We start from the raw sequence: 18,945 nt of genomic DNA, 5'->3' as shown, positions 1-18,945 counted from the left end.
AGATGGGGTTTTGTCATCTTGCCCAGGCTGGTCTCGAACTCCTGGGCTCAACCAATTCTCTCACCTCTGCCTTCCAAAGTGCTGGTAGTGTTAGCTTTTGAGCACCTGATGCCACTCCAGTTCTCATCACTTAATTTAATTTATTAATTAAATTAAATTTATTTTGACAAGGTCTAGCTCTGTTGTTCAGGCTGGAGTGCGGTGGCACGATCATAGTATACTATAGCCTCAAAGTCCTGGGCTTAAGTGATCCTCCTGCCTCAGCCTCCTGAGTAGCTGTGATTGCAGGCGTGTGACACCTTACCTGGTTAATTTTTAATTTTTTGGTTGAGATGGGGTCTCACTATATTGCCCAGGCTTCTCTCAAAGTCCTGGCCTCAAGTGATCCTCCCACCTGGGCCTCCCAAAGCTCTGGGATTACAGGCATGAGTCACTGCACCCCAGCCCAGTTCTCATCCCTTTAAACGTTACCCACTCCACCCACCCAACACCATTAGGGCTTTCACTTCATCTGGAAGTTCTGAAATTTCCCATGAGGAGCCTCCTGTGGGCTACTGCACACTTGTTGTGAGAGGTGAGTCCTGGGGAACGCCTGCCTTTTCCTGGGCCTTTTCCTTTCTTTTGGTCTCTGTCCTCTTTTTGGACGCCCAAGTGCTGGCTGTTGGTCTTCTGGGTTGATTCTCTAGGTCTTTCTTTTCACTCTCTCTGGTCTTGTAACTTCACTTTCTGGGCCATTTTCTTGCACTTTATTTTCCTACCCTTCCATTGAAACTTTTATTTTGACTCTCATGTTAAAACATTTCTAGTAGTTATTTTTCTCTATTCTTTCTCATAATTCATTTTCATTTGTTTTAGGGAGGAAATATCTTCTCAGAGGGTCAGACTTATCTGGGGCTGCAATATTATCTCCTGTGGAGCCCCCTCATTTTTGTTTCTACTTTTCCAGACCTTAGCTTGCAGTGGAATTAGGACGGCCACTATCGCGACCTAACATTTTGGGGCACTTACTATGCTAAGCACTGTTTTAAGAGTGTAACATGTATTATCTCATTTAATTATCATAATAACCCTATTAGGTAGTACCATCGTTATTCCCTTTTTGTAGATGGGAAAAGTGAGCAGCAGGGTGTCTAAGTTCCCCAAGGTCACATAAAGAAGGGGTGGAGCCAGGTTAGGAACCCAAGGGCTCAGGCTGTATGATCTTAGTTAACATGTTCCTGCCAGAGCCCCGAAGGGGCCAAGGATCTGTTTTTACTATAGTCTGTAGGTAGAAGGGGCATCTCTCACTCCCCTTTCAAAAATTAATTTTTTTAAAATTGAGATAGTTGTAGATTCACATGCAGTTATACAAAATAATACCAGGGAGATCCTGGGTAGCCTTTACCCAGTTTCCCAGGAAGGGCATCTCCTAATGAGCATATTTTTTTCCTTCCTGTTTTCTAATGGACTACTTTCAAAGTAGCTTGTTTCTGCCCCACAGGGCCTTATTGCAGGTCCTGTGAGACAGACAGTAAGGCCCCATGAGGCAGCCTCACGCTCCAACATCAGGAGTCTTTCTCAGCAGGCCCTTTTGAATGTTAATCTTCCATCTGCAGTGGGCCTCGTCCCAAGTGCAACTGACACAGCTCAGCCCATGACAGCACAGTTGCAGAGCCTGAACGCCAGCTTCTCAGCCTGGAGCATGGCCTTGGGCACCCTCCACCCTGCTCCTCACATCCTGCCTATAACATCCTATGTTTTGCACCAACCTCAAGATATCTTGGGATGTAAGAAACAAAAAACCTACCCACAAGGGAATGTGATGTGTTGGCTTGAAACCTGGGAGTGCCAGAGGTACAGCAGGCTTCGGGCCTGGCTTCATTCAGGGGCACAGTGATGTAGTCAGTGGCCTGAGTTCTTGCTTTGCTGTTTTCCTTCCACGGTGTGAGCTTCACCTGCGGCTGGAAGAGGGCCGCCGCCAGCCCCAGGCCCGCGTGCTTCCTCCAGCTCCTCCATGGAGCAAAGGATCTTCCAGAACCTCTCAGCACGCCCCTGCTGGTCATGGAGGTCCCAGGGCACTGTGTTCTAAGGACCAGGCATCTGTGTATGTGCTCCTCTTTCCCTCCTCGCTGGGGTTTCCAACCTTGGCGTGTATGTGAACTCCTATAAACGCTGCACATGCGCATCTGTGATGACCGTACTTTATGGGGATTTGGGGGTTGTGGTAGGCAAAATAATGGTTCCCCTAAAAGGTCTGCAGAACCCAGAACCTCCCAAGTGGGTGGCATCACACAAGAAGGGGGCTGGGGCTGCTGGTCAGAGAGAGCATCCTGGGTTTTCCAGACGGGCCCAGTGTAACTCCAGGGTCCTGAAAAGTGGAAGAGGGGTCAGAGAAGAAGGTGTGATGAAAAAGCAAAGCTGGGTGGCTTAGCTGCCGGCCTGGAAGGTGGAGGACAGGCCACAAGCCACAAAATGGTGACAGATTCCAGTGGTTGAAAAAGGCAATGAAGTGGATTCCTTTTAGAGCTTCCACCTTGATTTTGACTCACTGAGATCCATTTTGGGCTTCTGAAGTACGGAAATGCAAGTACATGAATCTGTTTTAAGCCTCTAAATTTGCGGTCATGTGTTCTGGTGGTGGCAGGAAGCGAACACAAGTGGGGACAATGTGGCATTCTGCCTGCTGTGTCACCTCCATGTCTGCACATTTCCTCTCCTCCAGAAGGCGAGCTGGCTCAGAGCAGGGCCTCGTGTCTCATCTTTCACCTCCCTGCCCAGTGCGGTGCTGGTGCCAAAAAGGACTCGGAAAATGCTGAGTGTGTGGCCGGTGCCTTGAGGTCATCGCCATGACTGTCCTCCCCCAGACCATCCTCCATGGTGGGGTGGCCTCCTGCCTTGTTCCGAGAGTCCTGATCAGCACCAGCACATGCTCCGCAGAGCTGAAGGGGGAAAGAGAGGCCTGCCCTTGGAGCTGGGGCTGCTGATTCCCAGCCTCAGGGACACTTTGCTCCCTGCCATTCCAAGGCCACCCTCATCATGGCTCAGCCCTCAGACGCTTCACCTTGAGGATGCCGGGCGCCCTGCAGGCCCGCGGCTGGAAGAGGGCAGACGCGAGGCTGCAGGCCAGCTGTGGGTCTTCCCTTTGCCTCCACCCATGTCTGGCCACGGAGCTGGAGGCTTTGGTTGCGGTTTCGGGCCGTGAGTTTCTCTGCTGCTTCACGGCTGGTGGAGGATCATGGGCTCCTGAGTGTCTCAGTGCTGCAGGGCCAGTGTGGCTTCCAAGAGACGCCGGCCTGTGTCGGTTCTCCTCTCTGTGCCAGCTGTCCACTCCCTCCCTGGGCTCCGTTCTGCAGTGGAGACCAGGCTTTGCATGAGGCTGGCCTGCCTCCTCGCTTGGCTACCACCTGCCACATCTCTCAGTAAGCCCAAGTGCCTCCAAGTGGCTTGAAGCCACTCAGCACAACGGGAGCCTCCCAGGACTGTCTCTGGTGCTCCTGAGCACCCACAGAAAACGTAAGTGCACTGTAAAGGCCACCTTCTAAACAACTGCGAATCCCTAGCAAAAGAGGGGACGGTCAGACGCCCCTACCCCTGCGGCCCACCAAAACAACATCTGTGGGAAACAATGGGAATTTCTAGCTCTGGGTGACTTGTTAACAAAATTCTGCTACACCTATGATGGAATACTGCGCAGGTGTTAGAAACTGGCAGATCCACCTGCTCCCATATGGAGCACTGTCTTTAAGAGATATTGTTGAGTGAAAGAATAAGTTAGAACCATGTCTTGTGTGTGTATATATATATATGTGTGTGTGTATGCATGTGTAATATATCATAGAGGAATATGCATATATATTCCTTTATAGTACATATATTCCCTTAGCTCAGTATTTTTCTTCCATCAGAAGAAAATTTGATGGAATACACCAGAAGTTGGCAAGCTTTCTCTGCAAAGGGCCATAGACAATACAGAAAGCAGCCACGGATGGTGCAGAAATGAATGAGCATGGCTGTGTTCCAATAAGACATTTACAAAAACGAGTGTTGGGTGGGACTTGTAGTAAACAAACAAATATGTTGAAGATCTGAGAGAAAAAGCAATACCGGATAAATAGCTAAGAAGTGACTCAGGCTCATAAACCATCAGCTTTCAGCAGCCCTGCAGAAGCTACTGTACTGCAGTGAATGACAACCTTGTCATCTGACATCCCAGGGACCAGGGACTGTCTGAGTCCTCCTCTTTGGCAGGGGTAACAAATACCATCCCAAGAGAAGGTGGCATTGTGGGGGAAGGTTGGAGTAATACTTAGGAAATCCTGGGCTACAAGTAACTCAAGGTGGCCTGAACAATAAGAAACATTTATTGTAACAATCAGCATCTGGCAAAAAGCCTCCTACCTGGTTGGTTTAGTGGCTCAATTACATCACCAAGGCCCCGGATTCTGCAGGGCCCGTCCCCCTCTGTGGATCACCTGTGGCAGTCTCCAGCCACCTCTGTCACCACTGCAGGGCGGTGGCTGCAGTTCCAGGGGGCAGGCCGACTTGCTAAGCAGAAAATAGCCCATCTCTTCCTCAACATCACTTTTAAAGGTGAGAGAACCTTTCCCTTGCCCCTCTGCAAGCTTCCCTTTATGTCTCTTTGGCTGGGATTGTGCCACATGGCCATGTCTAACTAACCCCTGGTAAAGTAATGGGATTGTTATGTTTATTGTTATGCCTGGGTTGTTCTGGGCATATAAGCTGGGTCAGGGTCCCTGTCTCTGTAAATGAGGAAGAGCAGGGACACAGCCGACTGTCTGCTAGGTAGGCAAGTGGGTGACGTGACTCTACACCCCAGGGCCTCCTCTCCTGTCTCTTGGTGACCCCAGGTGGGCCAAGGGTGAACAGCCGAAGACACTGGGTAGTGGCTCTGTTTTAGGAACACTGTTGGAGGGGAGGGCCCCTTGCCAACAGGGTACTCCCTATAAGATTTTCTGGTCTTTGAGTTTGGCTGACTGGCCATTCTTTTCTGGCCAAAATCCTGGCCTGTCCCTTCTCTCCGAATCTGACAGCAAACACAGATATTCTCCATCCTGGGCTGCACCCAACCCACACTGTTGTTCTGATCCCACTGCTCAGGTTCGCCCAGGCTCCCCCCAACTTGGCCCCCAACATGCGTCTTGCTGGACTGCCAGGCTGCTCCACCCTGCTCAGTGGCTCTGGGCTGTGGATGATGTTCTTAGAGGACTGCCTTGCCTGAGACCGTGTTGCTGGGGCGTAAAGACCCAACTCTCGGTGTGGCCTCAGATCTTTTGTGAAAGGCGTCAACTTTTTTTTTTTTTTTGATGGAGTTTTCGTTCCTGTTGCCCAGGCTGGAGTGCAATGGTGGGGTCTCGGCTCACTGCAACCTCCGCCTCTTGGGTTCAAGTGATTCTCCTGCCTCGGCCTTCCAAGTAGCTGGGATTACAGGCATGCACCATCCCACCCAGCTAATTTTTGTATTTTTAGTAGAGACGGGATTTCATCATGTTGGCCAGGCTGGTCTTGAACTTCTGACCTCAGGCGATCCACCTGCCTTGGTGTCCCAAAGTGTTGGGATTACAGGCATGAGCCACCACGCCCAGCCTCTCTCCAGTTTCCTGGCTGCCCTCCTGTGCAGCACCCTGAGGACACCCCTGCTGCCCCAGCCATCTCACAGCCCTGCCCCGGGCCTGCTGCTTGTCCCCTGGCCATCACTCCCCAACTCAAGGGACCCTCAGTGTCTCCTGGAACTGCAATGTGAAAAACAAAATGAAAGTGATCTTTTATTAGTAAAAATTTATTCCTTAAGTTCAAATGTGAAACATTTGCTCATTATGAAGTCAGGGAGAACAAGGCCACCGTGTTGAACACACTGGGGCAGGCTGTGGTTGACAGCTGCAGGCTTCTGCCAGCCTAGCATCCAAATTACTTCCTTATTGTGTTTCCTTGCTCAGTGTCAAACAATCCTGTCACAAAGATAAGAATTAGCAGATAGTAGAAGTTTTATAAGAGCCCATCGTGCAGTACTGCAACAGCCTTCTATTAAAGTGAAAACAGGAGTGATAGGAATATATTTCGAAGTTGAATTTCTAACGATATCTGGCTGCAGGTGGGGAGGGTCATGTTGTTTTTAATTGCAAATACAGAAGTCAGACGAGAAGCACCAAGAACTTAAAATAAGCACTAACCCAGGCAAGCAATCTGTTGTATGGAATCAAAGAAAAATCAAGATCAGACATCTGAAATCTGTGAAGCACCAGTTTCGACCTCGGGGATTCCTCAAAAGAAGTTTGAGAAATCCTGCCCTTGATGCCTGCTTCCCTTCAGTGCTAAGCCAGCTCCTGGTCACTGCCCTCCTGGCTCCAGCAGAGGTCATGCCCCTTCTCGGTCCTCCCTTGGCACTCTCTGGAAAGTTCCACTGGGACACTGCCCAGACCTCGCATTAGACAGGAATGATGTTTACCCATTTATCTTGCCTCCCACAGGTGGGTGATCGTCTCACCTAGCGTGACCCTCAGGTGCCTCTGCTGAGCTGCCACAGGGTCCTGAATGTGTCCATCGAGGGCATCGGGGGCCTCAGATCTGAGTAAACCCTTGCTTAACTCTCAGCCGCCAACTGGAGGAGCCAAGCAACAGGGTATGGGAAATTAAGAACCATCTCAGCCGGGTGCAGGGGCTCATGCCTGTAATCCCAGCACTTTGGGAGGCCGAGGCGGGCAGATCACGAGGTCAAGAGATTGAGACCATCCTGGCCAACATGGTGAAACCCCGTCTCTACTAAAAATACAAAAATTAGCTGGGCGTGGTAGTGGGCGCCTGTAATCCCAGCTACTTGGGAGGCTGAGGCAGGAGAATCACTTGAACCCGGGAGGCGGAGGTTGCAGTGGGCTGAGATCGTGCCACTGCACTCCAGCCTGGCGAGAGAGAGAGACTCCGTCTCAAAAAAAAAAAAAAAAAAAAAAAAGAAAGAACCATCTCAAGCCATATGCACATCTGCCCCACTGCCCTAAAGCACTGAGTCTGTTTTGGGCACCTTGCTTTGGGAAGTGCTGACTGCAATGATAATGACAGTGATGATAATAATGGCAGCTGAAACATGCTTATTATTTCAGGACTTCACAGGCACTTTGCTCAGCACTTAATCCTCATACCAACCCTATAAGTACGTATTAATATTTTCCTTCCCACTCTGCATATGAGGGAAACGAGGCTTTAGAAAGGTCATCTTGCCCAAGTTCACATGGTTAGCTAAGTAGCAGAGCGGGGGCTGGAACCCAGATCTTGAACCCAAAACATCTAGGAGATGTGCCATGACATGCCAACAAGGCCTCCTTGAGCCAGGGAGACGCGGCAGCTTTCTGGACTGTTCAAGCAGGTGGAGCAGGCGGAGTGACTATGTGAAGAGGAATGGAGGGAAGTGGAGGCCCTGTGGAGGCCGTCCTCAACCCTGGCCGCCGACAGCCAACACAGCAGCTAGGAGGAACATCTTTGTAGCAAGAAAAAGAATGCACAGATCATGATCATCCACTGGGGAAAGAGTAAGCTCACTTTAACTCAGATTCCTGGACATGCTCGGGGCCCAGACCCTCTGGTTGAGAAACACTGCCCCATGCCGGCCACCCAAGAGGTCACCCACATGCCAGGTACTGTGAGTGCACTTGGGGCACAAGTGCGAAGAGAAAGGCGGGACCCCCACCCTCCCGAGTTGAGCCTACTTGGGGCCAACCTACGCTGGGTCTCCTGGTCCCTCTCCTTGGTGGCAGAAATAGGTTTCCAACAGGCTCCAGTTTTGGCAAGACCTGCCTGTCCTGCCTGGTGGGCAGCTGGAACCTAGGGGCACAGGCTAGCGGTCATCACAATCACACAGCTCAGCACCAAAGAAAGCTGTCTCTACTTAGGGTTTGTCTCCCTCTGAATTTACTGACCACTCCTGCTTCCAAAAGAGCCTTGTGCAATGTGAAACTCTTTGGAGAAGTTGCTGAAGAACAGCTATGAAGATGCCCTCATTGAATCCACTGTGCTTCCAGAATTAGAGATGGGAAGTAAGATAGACGGACTTCCCATGTGTCATTTAAATGTTATTTCTAACATATATTTTGGGAGTGACTGTCTTCTGATTATGCTCAATTGTGGGCTGAAGTGGGTGGCTCCATCTTTATTGCAAAGGCCGGGCCATGGGGTTGGCAGCAGCTGGAGGAGATGCTGCTTCCCCTGTCCTCAGCCAGAGCCTTCTCTGTCCCTGGCTTGGGTGGCTTGGGCGAGTCCTGTTCAGCCAGGACTACCCTGCAGATGGTTGTATGTGTCTGATTGGTGGGCAAAGGCAGCCTGGGTAAGCCCACTCCAGGACACTCCCTGCCAGCCCCAGAGTGGACCAGGCTGCAGAACCCCACATCCCTGTCCCGGACAGAGTCAGCCCAGGGCAGGATTCTTGGCCACTGTGGTCTGGCTTGAGTGCCTTGGTTGTTAGGGGCTGGTAGTACAGCTAGCCCTGCTGCTGAGTGGCGTTGCTTCAGTAGAAGGGGATTCTGAAGGAGAATGGTCAGTGTTTATAAGACTGAAGCTGGAACAGAGCACAGAGAGAAGTCTCCCTTAATGCACGATTTTGAGACAATTCCCTGGCTTACAGACCAGGTCCAACTCCTCATTCTTTCAGGCGTTGGTCATCTAGCTACAACCTACTTTTTCAGCCTTGACCACAAACCCTGTGCCCCAGGCAATCTGGCCCAGCTAGGATACTGCAGACAGGCACGAGCTTTCTGTCTCTGGGCCCTTGCTTGGCTGTTTCCATGAACTCATCATTGACTGCACCCATGGGACCACTTCCTCCTCATCCTTTTGGGGACCCAATAAAAGGTCTGCTCCTTGGCAGTGCTGTTCATCGGTCCCCAGCAGAGTGAGACCCTCCCTCTGCTGCTCTCCTGTGGCCCTGTGCCCCTCCTGTGGCCATCATCACCTCTTCTTTGTAGTGTCTTATTTACCCTATCAGGCTGGGAAGTCCCTGAAGGGAGACTCCCCATGCTCCCCACCCAGTGCCCAGCACACACTGCTTCTTCACACACAGGCCACTACGCATGCAGTGCACATGACTGGCATGACAGAGATGCTGTGGGTCCTCTCCGTTCTGAAGGCCTTGTTTGCAGAACAGCAGGAGGTCCTCCAGCAAGGTCACCTTAGTGCTCATTGCCTTCTTCCACCAAATCTGAAGGCGGGGGGATGAGGTCTCGGGGATTCATCCTGGCTACTAGGCAGACATCATAGCTGTCATGCATGAGGACGTTGATGGCTACAACATTCCACTGGTTTTCCCATGGGTCCAGTTCCAATATTTCTTTGGAGATAACCTCATGGCGATCTGAAAAACAGCAAAGTGGGAAGACAAAAATCTCATGTGGGTATTAAATTCAGAGGCCATCTGCACCATACTGAGTAACTTCCTCCAAAAGGCAATGTCTTAGTCCACTTGCTGTTACTGTTAACAGAATACCCAGGACTGGGTAGTTTATCAAGAAAAGACATTTACTTGGCTCACGATTCTGGTGACTGGAGAGTTCAAGACTGGGGATCTGCATCTGGTGGGAGCCTTGGCTGTTTCAACTCATGGCAGAAAATGGAAGGGGAGTGGGCATTTGCAAAGAGGTCACTGGGACAGGGAAGGAGTAAAAGAGAGAAATCAAGAAAGCCAGACTGTTTTTTTTTTGAGATGGAGTCTTGCTCTGTCACCCAGGCTGGAGTGCACTGGTGCAATCTCGCTCACTACAACCTCCGCCTCCCAGGTTCAAGCAATTCTCCCGCCTCAACCTCCTGAGTAGCTGGGATTACAGGCACGTGCCACCATGCCTGGCTAATTTTTGTATTTTTAGTAGAGACGGGGTTTCATCATGTTAGTCAGGCTGGTCTCGAACTCCTGACCTCATGATCTGCCTGCCTCAGCCTCCCAAAGTGCTGGGATTACAGGCGTGAGCCACCACGCCCGGTTGCCAGACTATTTTTAACAGCCTCCTTTCCCAGGAACTAATCCATTCTTATGAGAGCCCAAGTTCACCCCCAAGGGAGGGTGTTAATCTATTCATGAGGGATCCATGGCAAGACACCTCCCACTAGGCCCCACCTCCAGCACCGCTACACTGGGGACCAAATTTCAACATGAGTTTCAGAGAGAACAAACTCAAACCACAGCAGGATTTAAGCACCAAAAATTAATTAACAACTGAATAAAGATACTTTAAATGGAAGGCAGTGTTCCTGATTTCTAAGAAACGAAGAAAGGCCACGTTCACAATTCAGTCAAAAATTATTCAAGAAGTTCTGACAGGGCATGCCGTTGTCTCCAGTTGAAAAAGTGTTCCAATGCCATATGAATGATTTAGCAATGATGTGAACAAGGGTTGAAACTGCCCTATTTCCACCCCCATAGAGGAGGCACGGCTGGAGTCATGTGGCCCTGGGCTAGCGCTGCCCTCTGAGCTTGTGTTTGGGATAGGGATGCTCACATTCAGGTGGGGTCCTGTGGAAACACAGCATACTCCACCTGGGCAACATGAAGAGTTCTGTCAAGGGACCTTTAGAACGCTGTGAGTGGGGCTTAGGAAGGCCCATGGGGGATGGCACAGTACCCAGCACTAATCACAGCAAGGGGCTGTCACTGTCCCTAGACCTGGAAGGCGAGGGAGGGAGTGAGCACTGGAGCTGGGACAGGGGAGCTGTCTGGGGAGCAGCACCTGTCTTGAGCAGAGAAAGATGGACACAGCCATCCTTAGCAGGGAGGCAGCAGGGAGGGCAAATACCCTGCATTTTCTATCTTTTTATGTGAAAGTCAGGTGCAGGCAAGGGAGAGGCTCAGGAAAACAAGTTTTCTTATCCTCACAGATCCCAGAGGCATGAGGCAGAAGACAGGAGTGAGGGGAAGGTGTAGGCCACGGGAGAATCCAGGCAGGGGAGAGTGGACACCTTAGGACTGGCTGGTTTGAATAATTTCAGTGGGTGTGGGGACAGGAGTGGTCTCTAGTTGCCTGGTGCCTGGCCCTGGGATGACTGAGGCAGAGGCACACTGTCTCCCGGGGTGTCGGGGCCAGACAGGAGGTGTGGCTCTGGGCTGGCTCGTGTGCACAGCAAAGATGTGCTCCAGGCAGAGCCCTTTCTTGTCCTTAAGGACTGGCCAGCCTGGGGAGGGCAATCATTCCCCAACCAGAAAGGTCTCTTAAGTTGTCAAAACATCACATATACAGAAAATTTAAAATCTTTACAATATACCCTGACTCTCCTTTCTTTTCACCTGATAATTTCCTGCTCTTTCCTCCTGCTGACTGAACCATCCAGAAGCCAGAGAGGAAAGGAACCTTTAATGCTGTCTATAGAGGCCAGCCTGGAAGGACACAGAGAGAGGTGGGGAAGGGTAGGGGTGAGTGTGGAGGGACAAATGGAAGATTTCCAGCTTGAACGCCTATTTAACAATTTTATGGTAATTAAAGAAGATAATGTGTGTAAAGTGCCCAGCCTCGTTTCAGCATGTGGAAGTCAATTTTTGAAAATGATCCACATGCGCTCATAAAGGATGTATATCCTGTAGCTGTTGGCTGTGGTGTTCCACATGTTCATTAGGCCTTGTTATTTAACTCTTATACATATTTACAGGCACCCGCCACCACTCCCAGCTAATTTTTGTATTTTTATTAGAGACGGGGTTTCACCATGTTGGCCAGGATGGTCTCAATTTCCTGACCTTGTGATCTGCCCTCCTCAGCCTCCCAAACTGCTGGGATTACAAGTGTGAGCCACCGTGGCTGGCCAAAAAGACAATCTTTCTTAAACCTGGGTATGTATCACAAACACACTGGAGAAAAAGTGGGAACTTTTGAGGAAAACTGGCAGGACAGTGGATTACAGAATTTCTTTCCTCCAAAACCTAATGAAATAAATCCCTAATCCCCAGATATACTTGCACCCACTAACCAATCTCAGCAACATCAAAAGTGGGATAAACTGTTTCTAGAAGTAATTCTATTTATGTCAGAATCCGTTATGTTAATAATAATGACTATTTATTGGATAGCATTAGGTGATTTAAATGTATGATCTCATTTAGTCTTTTGAACTATCATCTGAGAAGGATTTATTATTTTCTCCATTTTGTAGAAAAGGTAACAGGTCCAGAAAAGCTAATTAACTTGCCTCAGGATTGACAGCTGATACATGGCAGAACCAGGCTCTGAAGAAGCACATGGAACAAGCTATCTTAGACAGTCTAGAATCTGGGATGTGTATCAGACAATAGTAAGGGATTATGTGCATTTTTTAGGTGTGAATTTGGCACAGTAGGTATATTAAAATATCCATCCAGTTAGAGATGGATATTAATGTATTTTTGGATAAAATGGCCTGATTATTAGATTTGCTTTAAAGTACTCCAGTAAAGAAAAGTAAAAAGAAGAAAAAAAAGTATGTTTGGAAATAAGAACAGCAAAATTGTTGAAGCTGGTGTGGTCAGATTGGCTTAATTGTATTATTGTTTCTAATTTGGTATCTAATGTGAAATTTCTAAAAATGAAAACCAACAAAAAATCTAAAATAGAATTTGTATGATTTTGATTGGATTTTTATTAAATTTATAAATCAGATTGGGAAAGGTAACATCTTAACAGTTTTCTAATCATGCAGCATGATATATTTCTCAATTTTGGGAGTGGGAGAAATGTTTTATGTCTTTCAATGTAATTTATTTAAAATAACCCAATGGCTGACTCAGAGTACTGCATTCCTCCTGGCCACAGAGGGATGGTTTATGGATGGAATTATAATCCGGTCAAAGACAACTACACTTGGCCAGGCACAGCAGCTCACACCTCTAATCCCAGCACTTTGGGAGGCCAAGGTGGGCAGATCACTTGAGGTCAGGAGTTTGAGACCAGCCTGGCCAACATGGTGAAATCCCATCTCTACTGAAAATACAAAAATTAGCTGGGCGTGGTAGCGCCCACCTGTAGTCCCAGCTACTTGGGAGGCTGAGGCAGGAGAATCACTTGAACCCAGGAGGTAGAGGTTGCAATGAGCTGAGATTGCACCACTGCATTCCAGCCTGCGCGACAGAGCGAGACTCCATCTCAAAAATAAAATAAAATAAAATAAATAAAATAACCCAATGATTACACTAGCAGTGCCAAAATTTGGGAATTCTGTTAGACCTCTTACCTCAAACCAAAAACTTTGAAATGTGCTAGAGACAGATTAATTTGAACCAACCTTGTTTTATCTTCTCTTGTTCTATCTTCTTGAAATGGATGCTTAGTTCCTTTTTTTCATGTTTCAATGTCTTCTAATATGTGCACTTAAGGCTTACATTTCTTCTGAGTACCTCTTTTTAGAAGATTTCTGGTGCAGTTCAAATTTCTCCATAGTTTGCAATCTCAGGCCTAATTTCTGCTTTAACCCAAGACTTATTTAGGAAAATGTTTTAACATCTCCAGCTGAGTGTATGTGTTAGTACATGCATGTGCACTTGACTACCCTTTCACTGAATGCTTCTAATTTATTTGCATCATAGACAGCACATATTACTTCTATAATTTGTATTTTGGGGAATATATTGAGATTTTCCTTTGCCCTAATTTATGGTTAGTCAATGTATGTGTTCTATAAGTGTTTAAAAGGAAGTTACATTTTGTTTGCTTGGCAGAGGATTCTATATATCTATGACATTTAAGTTGCTAATTATGCTATTTAAATCCTTGATACCAGTGCTGTCCAAGAGAACTCACTGTGATGAGGGAAATGTTCTGTAATCTGTGCTGTCCAATAGAGTAACCACTGCCCATATGTGGTGTGGAGTAATTGGAAATGTGGCTAGTGAGACTGAGGAACTGATTTTTAAATTTTATTTAATTTTAATTAGCTTAAGTTGAAATTCAGATAGATGTAAGTGGCTGCTGACCATTGTGTTGTGTTGGGCAGCTCAGTTCTGGATCTCTTTTTGCTTTAGTTTTAAAAAATCGATTTGATCCATGGATTTCTGAAAAAGTCCATGCAAATTTTGCGGATTTATCCATTTATGTTACTATTTCCAATAGTTTCTGCTTTATATATAAGTGTTCACTCTTACTTCCTGGAGCACTAAGTCTTAGAGACTGCTTTAAAGTCTCTGCCTAGTTATTTCAAAATCTGTGCCATCTTGGGGTTAGTATCTGTTGATTGTCTTCTCTCTTGTATGATCTGATATTTTCTTGGTTCCTGGTAAGTCAAGTAATTTTGGATTATATGCTAGGCATTTTGAATATTATGCCATATTATTCTAGGTCTTGTTTAAATCCTGTGGAAAATGTTGATTTTTTTGTTTATTTGTATTAGCAGAAAATCAAAAACTGACCCAGTTAGGTAGGCTGCAAGTTCCTGGCTACCTTCTGTGGGCTGTGTTTCCAATGTCAGCTCAGTTTTCAAAGGCTTTGGTAGACAGTTTAGGGCTAAATCATGTGTGTGTGGCCCAGGAGCTCACGTCCAACTTTACGAGATCATTTTCTTGAGCTCCCTCCTGTCTGCAATCTTCCTTACATTTTCCTGATTCCAGCAACATCCTTATGCCCCTTCCTGGCCTTCTGGCTAAAGAGCTGGAGCTTTGGATTCTTTGCTCTGATGCACACTTTCCATGAACATGCATGCCTCCAAGGTGACGTGGCCAGTAGACCAAGATGGAAAGGCAATGGGGACTTTACTCAGACTCTTGGGACCAAAGTTTCCCTGGTCAGAGAAAAGGGGGCCAGCCCAGCCCCTGCTATTGCTACCACCTGGGAATGCCTGGGAGCTTGGGAAGGGGGTGGGGTAAAGAACGAAAAAAAGAAGAAAGAAAAAATTCCCCGTCTGACCCATAGGAGCCCTCTTTCTTCCTCCTTGGAACAGAAAAAGAGGATTTTCTTAGAGTTTCTGTCCATACTTGGTCTGAAGTTCCAGGCTTCAGGCTATCTTTGAGTCCAGGCCAGGAAATATCAAGGGAAAAAAATGAGACAATTATTATTGATTTGGTGGTATTTCAAGTTCTGACTTCCTTCCCCAATCTGCCCACTACCATTTACTTTTCAGAGTTCTCAGATTGCTGCTCCATGCATCTGGCCAGGGGATTTAATTGCCTTTAGTGGGACAGACAGGGTGGAGTGTGTTGACTATCCTGACTAGAACCCAGTATTCCAGTCTGTTGTTGAAATCAGGGAATGGCCCTAGTTTTTGGCCCAAAGAGATGTTGGGAAGCTGTCTCAGCAAAAGGTAAAGAACAGAGGTCGTAATGGAACAGAATAGAGAGCTCAGAAATAATGCTGCACACCTACAACCATCTGATTTTCAACAAGGTTGACAAAAAGAAGCAATGGGGAAAGGACTCTCTATTCAATAAATGGTGCTGGGATGGCTGGCTAGCCATATGCAGAATATTGAAACTGGACCCCTTCCTTACGCCATATACAAAAATCAACTCAAGATGGATTAAAGATTTAAATGTATAGCCTAAAACTATAAAAACTCTGGATGATAACCTAGGAAATACCATTCTGGACATACACTCCAGCAAAAATTTCATGACAAAGACACCAAAAGCAATTGCAACTAAAATAAAAATTGACAAATGGGATCTAATTAAACTAAAGAGCTTCTGCACCGCAAAAGAAACTATCGACAGAGTAAACAAACAACCTATAGAATGGGAGAAAGTATTTGCAAAATATGCATCGACAAAGGTCTAGCATCCAGAATCTATAAGGAACTTAAATAAATTAAACAAAAAACAAACAACCCCATTAAAAAGTGGGCAAAGGACACGAACAGACACTTTTCAAAAGAAGACATACACACGGCCAACAAGCATATTAAAAATGCTTAATATCACTAATCATTAGAGAAAGACAAATTAAAACCACAATGAGATACTATCTCACACCAGTCATAATGGCTATTATTAAAAAGTGAAAAAAGATGCTGGCAAGGTTGCAGAGAAAAAGGAATGCTTATACACTGCTGGTGGGAATATAAACTAGTTCAGCCATTGTGGAAAGCAGTTTGGCACTTTCTCAAAGAACTTAAACCAGAACTATCATTCGACCCAGCAATCCCATTATTGAGGATACACCCAAAGGAACATAAATTGTTCTACCATAAAGACACATGCATGTGTATTTTCACTGCAGAACTATTCACAATAGCAAAGACCTGGAATCAACCTAAATGCCATCAGTGGTAGACCAGATAAAGAAACTGTGGTAGACACCATGGAATACTATGCTGCCATAAAAAGGAATATCATGTCATTTGCAGCAACATGGTTGGAGCTGGAGGTTATTATCCTAAGTGAACTAATACAGGAACAGAAAACCAAATACTGCATATTCTCACTTATAAGTGGGAGCTAAACATTGAGTACACATGTACACAAAGAAGGGAACAACAGACACTGGGGCCTACTTAAGGGTGGAGGGTGGGAGAAGGGTGAGGAGGATAAGGATCAAGAAACTGGATGATGAAATAATCTGTACACCAAACTCCTGTGACACACAGTTTACCTATATAACAAACCTGCACATGTACCCCTGAACCTAAAAGTTAAAAATAAATTAATTAAAAGTGTAACAAACTAACACACACAAAAAGAACAGAGGTCCTGTGGTACATACACACAATGAAACAGCATACACACATAAAAATGAATAAGGACAGCCTCTACTACCTAACGTGGAAAAGATTTCTGGGAGACAAGTGCAAAAAGTAAACTGCATGGTTTTACAGGATCTCTTCCACATTTTCTACCATTTGCAAAGGAAAAATAATAACTACACAGTGATGAAATTAGACCATATCCTGACTAGGTAATTAAAGTGAACTTTGCCAGCAAGGGGCAGAGAGACACAGTTTGCCTCCAGATGTGATGTCCTGAGATGGACATATATCAGTTATGTAATATTCCAGCCGGGAATGTATAACCTGAATTTAATCACCAGGAATATCGGATAGACATCAAGAGAGGAAGATTTTATTCTAAAACGGGGAAATTGTGCTAAACAAGTTAATGTTGTAAAAAGGGGGGAAAAAAGGCGTGTCGACATGTTCCAGATTTAAGAAAACTGAGAAGACATATCAACAAGCACAATACTTGATCTTAGACTGGCATGGAGAGAAAAGGTTCTACAAAAAGAACATTACCAGGTCAACTGAAAAAATTAGAAGACTAAGAGTAGAATAAATAAAAATATGGAATCAATGTTAAAATTCCTAAAATTGTTAGCTATCCGTGTTTATGTAAGAAAATATTCAGATTCTACACACTGGGTATTTAGGTGTAAATTGTGTGATGTATGCAGCTTACTTGCATATGGTCAGAACAAAATTATGTACCTGTCTATATGTATGGGTATTGCATGATTGAGCAAATGTTAAATAATGCAAATTAGGAAAAATATTAGCAATAGGTGAATCTGGGTATTCATTATACCATTTTCTTTTTTGTAACTTTTCTGTAAGTTTAAAATTATTTCAAATAAAAAGTTAAAACAAGAAAAGAGTTCACCAAGATTCTATTCCCTCATGGTCGCTGTAATGTCAGTGTTGCAAACAGCAGTCACCAATGTCAGGCTTAAAGTCCAATGCTGCCTAAAGTCCAAAGCCAACAGCAGACCTCTTTAGCCTTTCCTAGCTTGATAGAGTTCGGAGAGAAAATTCTATCTCATGCTAACAAATCAGTGTCAATTTTTCAAATTTGCAAAAACTTATAAAACATATAAAACTTTAGGGATCTACAGATCTGCATGTCAGCTTAGCACAGAGCACGGAGACTGAGTTCCTGTTCTTGGATGCATTCTAGGAAAAGGAGAACCAATGACTACATGGTAAGAAGAAGCTGGTGCAAGGTGGGACAATGACAGTCTGCTATCACTGCAAGCTGAATCTGTCTTTGCTGACCCACGCAGTGCTCCTGATGTCATGTGTATCTTCTTGGTTAACAGTAATAAGCCTTCTTTATTTGAAGGTGGGTGGTTAGGGTGCCATAGAAGAGACTGTCAGAAGTATCAGCTGACATACCAGATGTCAGCCATATCTCCTCTGTGATCCCTGTTCCAGAACAGGCTGACTACATCCATCTGCTACTCTTTGCCTGAGGATTTTCTCTTAGCTCCAGGGGGTCAGATAGGAAGTTAGTCTGAGGATGAACACCTCCAGATCCTTCACCCTTTGGGTGAGACAACTGCGAAGTGTGTTCTACACTGCCTCCCAGAATTTCTCAGTGGGACTGACCCTCAGTGGCCCACAGTGGTTACCTGTCAGGTCACACTGCTCTCCTGGCGCCCCTCCTTTCCCATCTTACTCTCTTCTCCCCTCTTAGTAGCCTCCTGGAAGCACCTCCCCATCAAAAAACTATTTGCACTCAAAGCCTTGTTTCAAGGTATGCTTTGGGGGAACTCAAACTAACAGAGATGATTTATTTATTTATTTATTTTGAGACGGAGTCTCGCTCTGTCACCCAGGCGCGATCTTGGATTACTGCAAGCTCCACCTCCCAGGTTCATGCCATTCTCCTGCCTCCCGAGTAGCTGAGACTACAGGCACCCGCCACCATGCCCGGCTAATTTTTTTGTATTTTTAGTAGAGATGGGGTTTCACCATGTTAGCCAGGATGGTCTCACCTCGTGTTCCCCCAGCCTCGGCCTCCCAAAGTTCTGGGATTACAGGCGTGAGCCACCGTGCCTGGCCAGATGATTATTTTTATACTTGGAAACTTAATTGGAAAATAAAGCCAAGTGGTCCAGAGGGGAAAGAACAGGTCAGATGTATGGAACAGGGAACTTGTCCCTGAGCAATCAGGTTGTGAATGAATGTGGTGAGTCTCCAGGATTTGGGGATGGGATCTTAGCTTCTCACTCTTAAGGGACAGGAGGTTCCTGTCAGTTGAAGGACATTCCCTTCCTGATGGCCCATACAGAAACCTGTTCACAATCTGCTGCTCTG

General features: G+C 46.3%; 1 protein-coding gene and 1 long non-coding RNA gene across 7 annotated transcripts in view; one reads left to right on the top strand and one right to left on the bottom strand.

The window, feature by feature from the left end:
• The window catches only part of LOC129397438 (uncharacterized), a 198,163-nt gene that overhangs the window by 56,607 nt on the left and 122,611 nt on the right, over positions 1-18,945 (top strand). The window lies entirely within an intron of this gene.
• KBTBD12 (kelch repeat and BTB domain containing 12) overlaps positions 4,311-18,945 on the bottom strand; it is a 77,674-nt gene continuing 63,039 nt past the window's right edge. The window contains exon 6 of one of the 2 annotated variants that reach the window (XM_055110395.2): positions 4,311-9,331. In XM_055110395.2, the coding sequence (XP_054966370.1) occupies positions 9,150-9,331 (182 nt within the window). In that variant the 3' untranslated portion in view covers positions 4,311-9,149. The remainder of the gene's footprint in view (positions 9,332-18,945) is intronic. The other variant, XM_057301888.1, reaches the window with a different exon arrangement.

Source organism: Pan paniscus, chromosome 2, assembly GCF_029289425.2.
Source record: "Pan paniscus chromosome 2, NHGRI_mPanPan1-v2.0_pri, whole genome shotgun sequence".
NCBI classification, from domain to species: domain Eukaryota; kingdom Metazoa; phylum Chordata; class Mammalia; order Primates; family Hominidae; genus Pan; species Pan paniscus.
The sequence above is the reverse complement of the archived record's forward strand: the minus strand, read 5'-3'. Positions and strand labels throughout refer to the sequence as shown.